The following is a 15,144-nucleotide window of genomic DNA, read 5'->3' on the forward strand; positions in this document are numbered from 1 at the left end:
ATAACTGAGCTATACAACGTCACCGGCACAAAAAGAGACAGAGCCGAAAAAAATAGCAATAACTTAAAAACACAGAACTCTCTCTGCTTGCTAGGTGTCTTTCTTTTATATATTTAGCCTTTTTGTTGGAATATATTTATTTATTTTCAATGTTTTCTGCTTAGTAGATGTCCAGATGTCGTTGTTGATTATTTTTTATATTGTGATATATATACAGTGATCTTTTTATACAGAAGACATTTTAAATGGTCAAAGTAGGAAAAGCCTATGTGTATGTTAAAGATGGCTACATTCTGCTTAGAAGAGGTCCTACTTCTGTGCTGGCTTAAAGGGACTCTAAATGGAACCAAGCCTTCACCCATACACCTGTGCTTTCTCTGTTGTGGGAGGTCAAAATGTCTAATAATGCGAAGGTAAAAAGGTAACTAATAGTTCAAGCTGTTTAATAGATGTAATGGAGGACCATAAATAAAATATTACATAGAATCAGCGTAATTTCTCACGAGTCCCAAAGTAAATTTAAAGAAAAAATAGAGTAAATATAAATGTATTATAAATGTATAGTGGAGGACAGGATGTGCAGCCAGACAGATGTGTCGGTGGTGCTGATGTTGCAGGGAGGGGCGTGACGTCACGGGAGGGACCGGGAGGAAGGGGAGGAAGGGAGAGAGGAGAAGAGAGGGGGAGAGGAGAAGGGACGGAGGAGAGAGCGGGGGGATGACTGCATCAAAGGGAAACAATAAAAACAACCATGCCTCCCGTAATTCATACAACGTTTTCTATACATCATAACGGTTGCTCTGTTCACCTACACAGTATGCCGCAATAAATGACGGGCAGCCCCGATAAGGTAATTATCATCTTTCACGTCTCGATTTGCACGCCTCTTTTTCCCGTCTTCTTACACAGTTTAGTCGCTTGTCCGGTGCTCACCTTTAGAACCTATCGAGGAGGATTTGCCGGGGGGGAAAATCGACTGATTTACGACTGCGTGGCTATGGTGGAACTATTCGTCAAATATTTTGTGTAAATATAAACGATAATGAAACGCTTTCCTTGTAACGTATTGAAAGTCATCGTTACAACGCCCAGTGGCTCCATTGTGTCCGATCGGAGCTTCCTACATGAAAAATTAAAATGGAAACAGGCGTCATGATAGCGGTGCCGCATAGTACAGTGCTGTAGTCAGCCACGCCGAGCACATGGGCTTTGCGCACAGCATGCGCACTGGTTGCAGTGCGTCGTGCACATCTTTGCTGTCTCCTCATGACTGCAGTGTCCTCTTGGTAGCACAACATGCCCATTAGCAGCCCCAAGTTACTCACACGCTGACTGTGCCAGACCGTGCTGATCTTGAATGACCTCTAATCTGAAAAACGAAGCCAAAGCGAAGTCAAAGCCATGCCTGAGTTTTAACTCGTCATTGTTGTCATCCTTTTGGATTTTGCAGTGAGTGCTGGCTTGAGAGAGATGTCATCTCCAGGCATGTGCACCCCGAGTGACCCCCTCTTGGCCAGTCCGGGAGGGAGGTTCCCCACAGCTCAGGAAGGTATCTGGAGGAGCTCACTCCCCAAAACCGCCAGCTTCCCAACATCCACCACTCGGCACCTCAGTCACCGAGCTAATAACTTCCAAAGACAGCCGAAGCGTAGGAAGCTGATACGACCTTCACCGCCACCGCCCCCCAACACACCGTGTCCCCTGGACCAGCTGGACCTCAGTGAGCTTCCCCCGAGACGAACCTTCCAAGAGCTGCTCTTCAATGGCTGCATCCTGTTTGGTATTGAATTTAGCTATGCCATGGAAACGGCTTATGTGACCCCTGTGCTCTTACAAATGGGCCTGCCTGATCAGTTCTACAGCCTGGTGTGGTTTATCAGCCCCATTCTCGGTAGGTTTACTGCAAAGGTGTCCACGATTATGAGATGAAGCATAATGTGATTTCAAATCGCAAGTATCGCATCCAGTCCTGCTTCTGTAACTCTGCCCTTTGTCTTTCTCTTGAAGGATTCCTCGTTCAGCCTCTCATAGGAGCATGGAGTGATCGTTGTACATCCCGGTTTGGGCGAAGGAGACCTTTTATTTTTGCCTTGGCTATAGGTAAGAAATGCTAAAATAGCACCATGTTGATTTTTATTCTCATAACATTAGGAAGCTCGCAAGAGACAGACTAGACGACGGGATAGGCCATGAACCAAAACCACAACAACAAAGGAATCACATCATCATATCAATGAATATATTTTTAATATTGGGTTTCGGTTTGTAGAGGATGCTGCTTGAGTAGTTTCCTCAGACTTCACAAGAGGTCACAGCCACAAAATACATTATACAGCTGTGCACATACTCCTCTGCTCCTTTAATGTTTACACAGACGATTATTACCTTTGGCGCTCTAGTGCATTCATCTCTTCTGCTTTGCCCCTTTCCAGGAGCGTTGTTCGGTTTAACCCTGGTGCTGAATGGGCGGGACATTGGAGGCGCCCTGGCTGACACAGCATCAAATCACAAGTGGGGGATTGTCCTGACTGTGTGTGGTGTGGTCCTGATGGACTTCAGCGCTGATTCAGCCGACAACCCTAGCCATGCCTACATGATGGATGTGTGCAGCCCAGAGGACCAGGATCGTGGCCTCAACATCCATGCATTGCTGGCAGGTGGGAGAACTTATTTTTGTGTTAATAGCATAGACGATGGCAGCTATATGTGTCAGATCAGAGCTGAAATTAGTCCATAAGGAATCCTGTGGTTAAATAAAACATTGTCTTTTTTTCAAACTGCTGTCTTCTTTTTCCTGCACAGGACTCGGAGGTGGATTCGGGTACATTGTTGGTGGCATCAACTGGGACCAGACACAGTTTGGGAGGTCAATGGGAGGTCAGCTGCGGGTCATTTACCTGTTTACGAGTATCACCTTGGTGTTCGCCACAGCCATGACTCTGTTGAGTATTCCTGAACGGCCTTTACCAAAGAGCCAGCCAAACAAAAACTCTAGCAAAAACCATTTGAAAAGCCCCAGCCTCCCTCTACCGCCCTCTCCCCCTGTTGCCCCCGGAGCAAATCTGGGACTGGACGAGGAAGATGAGGACGGTCTTTACAGTTATAATTTCTCAAAGTCTCACCGGGGCAATCCTGACCACATGGCCCATTCTTGTAGTGCCAATGCACGTCTTTGTGCTGGCCTCACTAGCCCCATATCGCCCCTGAGCCCCCTCACCCCAAAATATGGCAGCTTTATAAGCAGGGACAGCTCACTCACAGGAATCAATGAGTTCGCTTCCTCACTGGGAACCTCCTACATAGACAGTGTGCTCATAGACTGCTACACAGGTCAGCAGACACCACAGGGCCTGCCCAGCTCCAACACTGTGCCCCTGCCTCCTGGGGACTCCCCTCCTCCTGATGATTCCACGCAGGGGCCAGAGAGTCACCCCGAAGGACAGGCCCAGGCTGACGCGGCGTCTGATCCGGCCGGGGATGTCCAGGATGCAGAAGAGCCTCAGCCTGAGGGAGACGCACAATCTCAAGGAGCGCCTCAGGTCACAGCCGGGGCTCAGCCCGGTGCAGGGTCACACCGGGGCTCTACTGCCGGGATCCTGAAGCGACCTCAGAGTCTTGCACTGATTGAGGAGCCCATGTCGACCCAGATTGTTGGGCTGGAGAACGGACGGAGGAGAACAGTGACTTTCAGCCAGCAGGTCAGACATTCTAAAAAGTAACAAAAGCTGTTCAGTGAGTTGAAACCAAAACGTGTTTAAACTTCTTTTTTTCCCTCTCTGACGAAGGTCGCAAACATTTTGCTGAACGGGGTGCGCTATGAGAGTGACCTAAGTGAGAATGCGGAGTCAGGAGAATCCCAAATGTCAATGAAGCTGCTGTGTATAGCCATCTACAGGATGCCTCCCTCTCTACGGAGTTTATGCACTAATCATTTTTTGGGTGAGGAATGTTTGTCATTTGAATAATCATGTGTGTATTTAGACAGTGTGAGTTATACTTTTTGTTCCTGTCTGTGCTGTAGGCTGGCTGTCCTTTGAAGGCATGCTACTGTTCTACACTGACTTCATGGGGGAGGTTGTGTTCGAAGGAGACCCCAAAGCGCCCCACGACTCTGAGGCTTACCAACGCTACAATGCTGGTGTTAGCATGGGCTGCTGGGGAATGTGCATCTATGCATTCAGTGCTGCTTTTTACTCAGGTAAATGCTCACAACAACATCACGTCAGCGCAGTCTCGTCCCGTATATTTTTTACTTAATTTATTTTGATTTGTGTAGAAACCCGTCTTACGTTCGATCTGTGTTCATCTTCTCCCCTTTGCAGCCATATTAGAGAAACTGGAGGAGCGTTTCTCTCTTCGCACTCTATATTTTTTCGCCTATCTGGCGTTCGGTTTGGGCACAGGCCTTGCAACACTATCCACCAACCTGTACGTGGTACTGTCTCTCTGTGTCACCTACGGGGTGCTCTTCTCTTCTTTGTGTACGCTGCCTTACTCTCTGCTGTGTGAATACTACCAGAGCCCTCAGGTCAGTAGCTAATTGCGCGCAGCAATTGTTTTTGGTTTGTGTTTTTGTAATGAGTTAGTGTAAATGAGAAGATTACCATGAGTGTTAAATGTGAAGCCATTTCCAGCAAATGGTTAGCTTAGCTTAGCACAAAAACTAGACAAATTAGGGTAATAATAGCTTCCTATTTGTGCATTTAAAGCTAACAAAAATATACACAAATTCAAAAGTAACACTGCGATTTTACAGGGAGTTACATACCAGTCTATTTGTGTGTGTGTGTTTGTGATATCTTTGAAGTGGGAGCACAGTCACTAATTCCATTTTTACGGTCTCAATGCAATGCAAAACTAAACTTTCCAGCTGCTGGCTTCATATTTAGTGTAGAGACATGAGGAAAAAAAGAAGCACTAAGCTAAATGTCTCATTCTTTTATTGAAGCTGCAGTGATTGTTGGTGCGTGTTTGTTGCATGAATGAAACTATTTTTACTTGTCTTTTAGTTTTGCGGCTCATCAGAGGAAGGGACCAGACGGGGGATGGGGGTGGACATCTCTCTGCTCAGCTGCCAGTACTTCCTGGCTCAGATCCTGGTCTCTGTGGCGATGGGACCCTTGACCTCACTGGTGGGTGGGGCCCAGGGAGTGATGTACTTTGCAAGCCTGATGTCATTCGTGGGCTGCCTGTACTCCTCTCTCTGCGTGGTGTACCAGCTGCCCCCCCCTGAGGGTGAGCCCACCGAAAGCGAGACCCAGCCACTATTGGTGCACATTTAGAAAAGCCTCTTAATTTACTTTACCTCACGCGCTCACACACACTCTCTCTCAATGGCTCTCACACTGTCGCCCAGTGTCTGAGCGCGTTGACCTCCACAGCATTGATAGTGACAAACACACAGTACACCACGCCGCACACTGTACAGCACAACTTCATACACTGTTTCACACTAATCGGCACTGCTCTCCTCAGAGCTAGACAGACAGACAGACAGACATTGGCCACTGCTCTAATATGTGTATACATGACCAGTGTGTTCATACAGTGTGTGTGCCCATGCATTTTTTCCTAACTTTTGCAAACCGAGCGTGTGACCTTTTTGAATGCACGTGTGACTGAGAGAGAGACTGCGAGTGACTTCTCTGAGTATAGATTCTCCTCTTGTGTCTGATTCTTTGCTCTAAAATCTTGCATCATTTTTTTCTCGCTTGTTTGTTGGTGTTTAGGATAGACGTGTGGATCACTACTCGCAGGCTAACCACAGCTTCTCCTTCTTTCCTTTCCTTTTATCAGTTGCCTAACGTCTGCATGAGCTGCAATGTAATCTCTCAAAGCCTTGTGTTAATGTTTTGTTTTGGTCATACGGCCAAGGGAATGTCTACCTGCCTGTTTCTCTGAGTTAGCGTACTAGCATCACACTGTAGGCAGGACTGTCTGACTAAAACCAATGTGCTGCCAGTGACTGTTCACACTCACGGCTAATAATTCTTCATTGAGCTCTTTTGTAGCAGGATTTAGCAGACACATAATTAATACCCTCGTGAACCTATGCCAGGCTTAATCACCGTCTTGAAGGGCTTCACATTTTACACATATTTAACAGCAAATACAAACAACACTTTTCACACTATCCGGTCATTATGAGACTTAACCAGTGTGCCATCCCCAAATTTCACAGTTTGGTGCTGGGTGACTCTTAATCAAGTCCCACATATGATGCCAACTACTGTACAGAGTCGTGACAAATAGGATGACACGCACTCGTACACGAACATTCAGAAAACACAGAGAAATGTGTACTGGTGGCAAATTCTGTCTGGGCCCTCACTAAGCCATGGACAGCCCTGTGAGCTGTCCCTGACTCCTGGCCATGCCATTGTAATAATGACAGTGATTCTTGTCATTGTCAGGAAGAGGAGAAGTTGAAACTGGGGTGTGAATCAGCATTCAGTCGGAAACCGAACAAAACAGGAGAAGAGAGGGAAGACTCATGTGAACTGGTGGACAACTTTCAAAAAGACTGTGGGGGTTCACAGAGCCAGCAGCAAGTGCTTAATGTCATCCTTAGGGCGCATGCTTAGAGTAGTAGGCTTCAGCTCCACCATGCTCGGACCATCAACTCAGCATAGTGATGCTCTTATGTCTTATTAGCCAAGTTCCTCACAGGAAGCAATTTTCATCCAAATTTCATCCTAAAGATGCATTTTTTTAACAGCAAAATGGTACATATGATTTATTTTTTACATCACTGTGCCATGACAAACAGTATGCTTTCTGTTCAGCCTCAACACAGGCATCAGGCCTGACTTCAGGGCTTTAACAAGAGGTAAACTTCAGAATACAAAGCCTTTCATTGTGATGGTTTCATCGACCGAGCACCCCATCTTCCTGGTGCCTCTGCAGAATATCTAGAATCACCGATTATTAAAGCCTCCTGGACTGACCGGATGCACGCCATGCTTACGTTTCCAAGGAAACAGTAACTGTACGGATCATGCTGTTGCAGCTTGCTTGAGAAAGAAGTAAAACACAGTTTTTGTGTTATATGGTACCACCAATTGCTCAATATTAGCAGTGTTATTGTAAACGCTACTTTTATTCAGGGTTCAGTTAAAACTAAAATGATCGTTTTGCCATTTTTGACTCCTGTGTGAATTATTTTAATCACTGGTCACACCAATTGTCGCCTCTGCAATACTGATCCGCACCACAAGGGGGAGCCAGGGGCACACAAAATTAAGATCCATGATTCACTTCACCCTTTTCCATTACCAAGCGAGGGAAATTATTCCTGCTCCTTCCTGCATCTAAGCCAGCCATTTTCCATGTTCAGGAAAATTGGGTCAAGTGACATCATCCACCTAGAAAACCCTGGGTTTTTTAGAGGGAGTGTACAGGTCACATAAACAAAACAGACACAGTTAAGTAAAAAGACAATTTATTTGTTGATCAGAATATACAAAGCAGTGGCTGAAGTAACCGAATGCCATTCTGGTTCTGAAAAAGGCAGTCTTGTAGACAAAACTGAGCTACCCAACCATAACATAAACTCGTTGGAAATGTAAGAAAAACAAAGTATAAATGGTACAAACTTGCGTGGAATGCATACAGAACAAATGACCAAAGCTTTAAGATTTAAGAGGGGTTAATTAACATTGCAAAATCCTGCCTCCACAGAACGGGGTCAAACTTGTCATGAAGGTGCAAGGAGGAGACCCTTTATTCATTTGCACCATCTGTTATGTTAACAGGGCAGCCGAGGATTAAGTAGCAGCTCAACACAAAAAATTACGCCTTAACTAATAATGCTAACAACTGTCCATTATCCCCTGCTTAAAACTTATCTTTGGTCCTTTAAGTGTATCTGAGAGGTCAACATGAGCCTTGGGAGGTGAGCAGCTGCCTGTAAGTATGAATCATCTGGTCAGCACTGACATAATAGAGATTGTGCTTCTAACATACCGATATAAAACCCTCAGGAAATGAAAACTGATCTCATGGTGTGGCCCAATTTGTACAAGTAGAAAAAAAGCTCATTTTAAGGACCAATAAATAACACTTCATAAAAAAAAGGATGCAGGGCCACTATGTTTCAAGACTCCAGTGCAATGTGATAACATGGGAGCAACCAAAAAAAGAAATCTCTCTCAAAGATACAGAAAGCACAAGCTCTACAACACGATGTTGACCAGGCTGGTAAGACAGTGCCACAAACGCGTAGCAGGGCAGAGACCTAAGCCTCCACTTCTGCCTCTTTCGAGTCTCCGTTTTCCTCCGTCTTCTGCTTTTTTGTCTCCACTTTTTCCTAATGATAAAAAAATAAATGGATAAAGCAGCATGCATTAGCAAAGATCTGACAATAACAGATTTGTCAAACATTGAATAAAACGAAACACTTCTGAAGCCTGGTGACAACCCACCTCCTCCTCTTCAGCTGCACGCTTCACAGGCTGTGCATCAGTCTCCTCAGCAGGGGGCGCCTCCTCTGCTTTATCTGTGAGCACAGTTCAGAAACAGTACTTCAGAAATTACAGCCTTCACTTTCAGTGCATTTAAATCAAGATTTGCTTGCGTTAAGAGATCAACAGAAATAATTTGATTCCAAAGTCTAGTACACACAGGAGAACAGATTTCATGTAACATCTTGGCAGTAATAAACAATTTGATTGAGGTTTTTAACTTTAGTTTAAAAGTCACTGTTTCATTTTAAAACGTACCGTCTCCATTCTTGTGTTCCTCCTCTGTGGTTTCTTCCACTTTGTCACTGTGATCAGCACCGTTCTGTTGGAAAAAAAGTTAGTGTCAGTCTAATGAGACATGTCACCTTTACTTATGTGAATACTGCAGGATACTGCAAATAAATAATAATAATAAATAAACAAAACAATCCCAAGCATTTTTCAAATAATCCTCCCAGAGACTTGCATGAACAGACTCCTCTGGGGACACTTAAAAAAAAAAAAAAAAAAAAGCTATGTCTGTGGAGCCCTTATTGCCTCCCCAGAGGATTAGCCACAAGGCTCTGAGAAACCAATAGAGACGTCCAAAGGCTTGCTAGCTAACATCTGTGCCATTTCACAACCCAAACAAAGCGCTGTGTGGAGAGCAGCTGAACAGGAGGGGGAGGCGGGCGCAGCGACACCTGCATGATGAGGGGCGCTAAGACAAAAGGCCATGAGGCTTGCTTCTCGTCTCCAACTCACTGTGCCATTGGCAGGTGCGTCCCCGTTGTCGGTCTTCTCCTCCACCTCCACTTCTTTCTTCTCTTTCAGCTCCTACAAAATAAAAGCCTTTCATCAACGCTCCGCAAAGAGTTAATTCTCAAAGTGCCGCGCTGGTTTTTCATAAAAAAAAAACAAACAAAAAAAAAAACACGCGTTTTTGATTCAATCCGATGTCGAAAATAAGGGGCATTGGAAACACTAAAGAAAGGGGGATGATGTTGGAGGTTTTTATTCCACGCCGAGCACATCGCAGGGGCTTCCCGCCCACAGCAGCAGCTCCGCTTCACCAGCTGTAGCGCTTGTACCGCTTTGTCTGCTCAACAACACATTTCCAGCTAACCGCATCACATAGTCTCACTTTCTAAACACAGCACTTGGCCGTGGACAATGAAATTTTTTTTAAATAATCCACCTTTAGCTGAGCACAGGTGTGGACAAGTGACATTTTAAATTAACGGTAATTTAGGCAACACACATTTCCCCCCTGGTTAATTGCGGTTTTTTTTTTTTAACTCGCATTAAATAGCACCGTCGAATAACTTACAGTTGATAAGCGGACTAAACCCACAAATACTACAACAACTTTAAAAAAAAGTTCCCTAAATCTTTTAACACGACGACTCAAGCGAGAGAGAAAAAGGAGAAGACTGAATGAAACGCACCTTGGCTGTAACCTCTGCAGTTGCGGTGGTGTCAACAGCTGTGTCGGCCATGGCTATTTTTGTGGATTAATTTAGATAATTACGTTCGTGTTTAGAAAAAGATATTTATTTTTTTCTTCTTGTCTCTTTGCCTTCGTGTAGATAGTCCAAAGACGCTGAGAGAGAAATGGTGTCTGACCGTCTCCGCTTTTCTCTCGAGCTCGTTGAAAATCTACTCTGGTTGGATACAGCAGCTCAACTCGGCACCTGATTGGTCAATGTCGACCACCGCGCTACGTGATTGGACAACAGCTTCGTCACTCTCCCGAAAACTTCCCGCCTCCTGGCTCTGTCATTGTTGATTGGTCGGGTTTTTTTAAAGCGCTGCACTGTGATACCACGATGCTTTTTTTTTCTTTTCTTTTCTTTTTTTTTTTTTTTTACTATCCATCAGTGTGCGTTTGATTTTTCAAATTAAACGTGAACAATGGATGCAAGTGGCCTCTTGGCAAAGTTATAATAATCCACTGTAACGTCGATTGAATATTAAAGTAGAGGGATTGTAAAAGTTTACACACACACACGTGCCCAAGGGCAGCATCTTTTGTCTTAGCGCTCTTTCCTCTGCAGAGATGAGGTGTCAAATTACATGCAAAAAGGAATAATGTGACGATGTCAAAACCAGCCACTCCTCCTTTCTATATTTAACACTTTTAACGAAATGTGTTCCTGGCTGCTCGAGTGGGCTTACACTTACAGTTTTTAGCAGACCCGATCAGAGTAATGGAAAGAAGGAAACAATGCAAGTTGTGAAGCAAATGGAACAGATTAGATTCAACTTTATTTTCATTGCATATAGCGTAGGTACATACACAACAGTTTGGCATCTAATCAGAAGTGCAAATAGCAAAAGTGCAAAATTAAACTATGACAATTTTACATGTCATGATTACACATCTTTACAAATTAGGATACAAGGCCATGTCTGCACAGTCTGGGTGCTAAACATTTACTTTCAAGATTTATTTAATTATTCTGGATGTTACCTAGACTATGATTGTTTTAGCTTTTTATTAGTTTGGTCCACATTTAAGACATGATTTAATCGCTTAAAAACTAAATGAATGTCAGTTTATTAAAGTGGCAAATCAAAATCTGAATCAAAGAGAAAAGGGATCATCAGCGAGCCAATTAATGTGTATATTTTAATGGTCCATCAGAGACAGTAACAGGGTGTGGTGTGTGGTGCAGTGTGTGTGAAAGCCTTTATGGTCAGTCCTTACACTGTTAAAGATGATACAGATTTCTTTCTCTCACTGCATCTTTAGTCCAAAGGTCACAAAAGGCTGAATAAAACACACGTCTTTAGGAGGTTAGGTTTTAACTGCACACTGTTTGAGTTTGCTACAACCACTAATATATAATGATTCCATGTAAACATACATTAAGTGAGAAGACGTTTGGGTGTTTGGTGACAGATGGGAGTGATTTCCTGGGCCTCTCAAACATTGCTGTAGGATTGTCTTTAATATTTTCTCGAAGTGCAACTCGAAACAGGATTTTAACATCAACATATTTTCCCCTTCTACTTTTCCTGTTAATTGAGAAACCACTGGTCCTGTTGATATCTTGTTACTCTATGCCCCAAACAAGTGATTTGTCTTCTCCCTCGTTGCGGTGACTTTACTGCAGTCACACATCCAACTGTTAAACCAAAGGAAGTAGCAGCGCACAACCTCGTGGGCCCCAAACTCTGTAATTTAAGCCTGCATCTGGCCAGCTAGACGCAGTGAAGAATATTTTTATCTCAGGTAAAGGCAACACACTTTGAGCTGTGACTCATGTCTCAGAATCAAACTCCTCTGACCTTGAAGAACCTTTTCCACACCTTTCATTGTTTCCACCAACATGCAGCTGTCACTCATTTTCATATTATGTTTACCTGCAGTTTTGAGCATTCAAAGTAACAGTGTCTTTTCCACAGATTTGCATGGCCTCTAGGTGTCACGTGATATACTTCTAGAAAATCTCACCGTTGTTTGTATCTTGAACTAGTCCCAACACACCCAAACAGGATATTTGGTAAAAGTATTTCTCCACCCTTTAATTTCAGGGCCTTAGTTATTGTCTAAATTCCTCGCTTGATCCTGAAAAAGCCTCCGGGCCTTGTTTCGTAATTCACCTCACGTTCACTAAAATATAATTTTGAAAGGTGTAATTACATACAGGGATCAAAGGGTCGTGTGTAAGTGTATGAACTCGTTACGTACACGTTTATTTTTTGTGTGTTTTTAGTCCTTTTTATTTGTTACAGTGTATTTAAACGCATATAAACTGTGTAAGTCTCATGGCAAAAATGTAGTCGTTATGCATAAAAAAAAATCTGAGTAGTTTTATACAATGTGGTTGAAAGTAATTGTGTGAAGCAGCAGCGGTGAATTATTAAATTAATGAATTAGTTAGAATATTAATCTGGTTCTCATAAGATGCCCTTAGATTGCCCTTGGATTTGGGAAAATGAAGATCACGTAGAGAGTCCAGATCCCTGGAGCAGGCCTACACAATGTAAGTGCATGTGCTGAACACAACCACACTGTAAATCCATGGGAGGAACAGTGGCGCAGACTAAAAAGCAGCAGACGGCATTACTCACTCTTCTTCTGTGACTGGAAAATGGGAGCAATCAGAGAGAGGGGGAGTGTTTGTGAGATCATTTCCTGTCTTTTTTTTTTTTCTTATTTGCCTACCTCAACATGTTTCCATGTGCCACTGATCTGCTACAAAGAAGAAAAAAAGTGTATCTATGGGCAGCCTGTTCATTCTGCAGGTAAAAGAAGTGTCCAAGCTGTAGCAACCTGTAGGGCAGTCAAGCCCCAAGTGTTTCATTTGGTGATTTTATAAACCCCCGAATTTGCCAGCAACTGTGTGTTTACCCCACTTTCCACATGTCGGGGGAGGAAAACTTTTGCTGAGGCCACAGAAAGTAATACTGTGTGAAGAAAAGCCACCTTGTGTTCACAGTGACTCACATTAGAAAATAAATAAATATTTTGCAGCGGCTCGTCGTCGCTCCTGTGTGCGGGAAACATGTCTTTGAGCGTTATCAGTGGAAGTCACTGAATGAAAGATGGGAAGTACAGCAGGTTAATTTCACTTTAATTTCTGGAGGACAAAGGAACTGACCTGACTTGAGGAATGTCAGTGCTCGAGGGAAGAGCAAAGTGGGGCCCATCAAAGAGCAGAGGTCAGGATTAGGCGGGGGAAGGGTCCCGATAATTGGAGGAATTGGTGGAGGACAAACTGGGCTCCTTTGTTTTGAACAGCAGTGTCCTGCATGGTCTGGTGGCCTTTCTCTGGTTCTCAGGCGAGTCCTGCAGAGTACACTGATGACAAAAAGTTGACTTCTCACTGGGGCTTTTTAGTCAAATGTACCCTGGTGGAGAGTGTGTCTATTCATTACCATTGTTAATTTAACACAATTAAATACAGCCGGTAACAAATTAACACGGTTAAGTACAGTCAGTATTGACAATAGCCACAGCGGCGCTGCCACATGAAGCTCATACTGAATGTTAGCTGCAGTATCTACTACATGACCAGCAGTCACAGCACTGTAAACTACGCTCTGACTGTATTTTTATAAATACAATTTTGATTCATCTTAATGGTTGTGCTAGAAGTAAAACTTTCATTCTCCGTTAATGATCTTCATGTTACCTCGAGGTAGAAATACTTGCAGAAACAAAACCACTGTTCTCTTGTCAATCATTGTGACACTATTTCACAGAGAAGGGCCAAGTCAGAGGTAAAATAATAAATAAAATCTCTTGTGGTTTCTCATACAAACAGTAAAAGTAAATTACAGTAAAACACAGGTTAAAGTAAAAAGCATCTGAATATCATTTCCCAAAGAAATCATCGTCACTGTAAGTAAAGCTCATCAGTGTCAGGGTGCAGGGAGACCTTAAAATCCTGAGTCTCTGGATGTTCCTGGGGCTGTTGTGCCTTGGTGTGTCTCTTCAGTGGATTAGTCTTTTGGTGCTTTGAGGATTTGGAAAATGCCACTGCGAGTGTTTCCTAATTCTGCGAGTCTCTTAGTCCCCGTACACACTGATGTGAAGCAATGTTTGGAATTAATGCGATCCGGTTCAAAACAGTTGACGAATGTATAAACGTCTCCGCCCTCGTACAAGAAGATGGGCAAGAAGGTGCAAAATAGTAAGTGGCGGACATTACTGCTTCAAGTTTGACATAAATGAGAGGAGGTTTAGCTTCTTCCCTGATGTTTCTGCAGCGAAACAAGACAAATCGCATCTAGGTGAGTCATCTAATTATTAATGAAAGGTGGGAAAATGGATCAGTTGCGGTAATAATACTTATTTGGCCCATTAAGCTAAAGGGAGAGTGGAACAATATATAAAAAACTGCAAAATATAAAAATATCTATTTCAAACATTTGAACACGTATTATAAATATGTAACCATTTGTACATACAAAAGAAAGAAATCTTGAAAATATGTATATCAACAGAAACGCAGCCCAACTGTTCAAAAAAGGAGTGGGAAGAAGGAATATTAAGTAAACCCCAACAGCAGAAATCCTGGATAATATTAGACTGTGCACTGATTCTGGTACAAGGTGTATAGCGTAAAGTTGAATATGCCACAAGGACTAGTGGAGCGGTTAGAAGCGCTGGAGGAAACCAATGGGAAAAAGGTCATCTCTAATGGGTGTGAAGCCACAGTGACGGATTCCTAAAAGCTTCCTGAGAAGAAATAAGTGGATGAATGAAAGGAAATATTACAGATGTGAAGTGTTGCATTGTATGTGTGTTTGATGTAAAATGTTCCCGGCTTTCTTGTTTCATTTCCCCCAAAATAACTGTCACAAATTGCATTCGTTATTTCAGTGTAGGCTGCAGTACTCAGGTGGATGTGAGGGGAAAAGGGGTTGTCCTTGTGTGAAACAACAAACGAAACAAGTCAAACAAGTTAAAACAAGTTAAAACAAAAGAGAAGACTGTAACACTAAAATACTTCATCAGGCTTATGTCTAACCAGTGGAGGGAGTAACAGAGTTTCCTTCAGTGACACCGATTCAGTTGAACTTCTGCCACCTTATTTATTCCACCTCTTAGCTCCACCCCTGTAACTGTCTTGCCAGAAAAAAAGTGGAAATTTCCAGTAAATCCTACTGCAAGAAAAGCTCCACCTCCTTCTAGTTTCCCGCCTTTCACTCTACCTGCTCTTTCCTGCTGCACGGCAGCCTGAAGACC

At 43.4% G+C, this 15,144-nt stretch overlaps 2 protein-coding genes across 3 annotated transcripts; one reads left to right on the forward strand and one right to left on the reverse strand.

The window, feature by feature from the left end:
* The first annotated feature begins 678 nt into the window (after positions 1-678).
* Positions 679-7,136, forward strand: slc45a1 (solute carrier family 45 member 1). 2 transcript variants are annotated; one of them, XM_047582659.1, is made up of 10 exons: positions 679-850; positions 1,451-1,891; positions 2,008-2,100; positions 2,433-2,657; positions 2,803-3,698; positions 3,786-3,939; positions 4,022-4,198; positions 4,323-4,528; positions 5,010-5,235; positions 6,414-7,136. In XM_047582659.1, exons 2-10 carry the CDS (start codon positions 1,471-1,473, stop codon positions 6,440-6,442), a joined length of 2,427 nt encoding a protein of 808 aa, XP_047438615.1. In that variant the 5' UTR covers positions 679-850; positions 1,451-1,470; the 3' UTR covers positions 6,443-7,136. The 2 variants fall into 2 exon arrangements, with proteins under 2 accessions (XP_047438615.1, XP_047438614.1); XM_047582658.1 differs by having other exon boundaries at positions 5,010-7,136.
* A 288-nt stretch (positions 7,137-7,424) lies between these two features.
* si:ch211-222l21.1 (prothymosin alpha-A) lies at positions 7,425-10,085 on the reverse strand. Its single transcript, XM_047582667.1, has 5 exons — positions 9,890-10,085; positions 9,207-9,278; positions 8,721-8,784; positions 8,424-8,497; positions 7,425-8,308 (listed from the first exon to the last, which is right to left on the reverse strand). Exons 1-5 carry the CDS (start codon positions 9,938-9,940, stop codon positions 8,237-8,239), a joined length of 333 nt encoding a protein of 110 aa, XP_047438623.1. The 5' UTR covers positions 9,941-10,085; the 3' UTR covers positions 7,425-8,236.
* Positions 10,086-15,144: the final 5,059 nt, after the last annotated feature.

Source organism: Mugil cephalus, chromosome 4, assembly GCF_022458985.1.
Source record: "Mugil cephalus isolate CIBA_MC_2020 chromosome 4, CIBA_Mcephalus_1.1, whole genome shotgun sequence".
Taxonomy (NCBI): domain Eukaryota; kingdom Metazoa; phylum Chordata; class Actinopteri; order Mugiliformes; family Mugilidae; genus Mugil; species Mugil cephalus.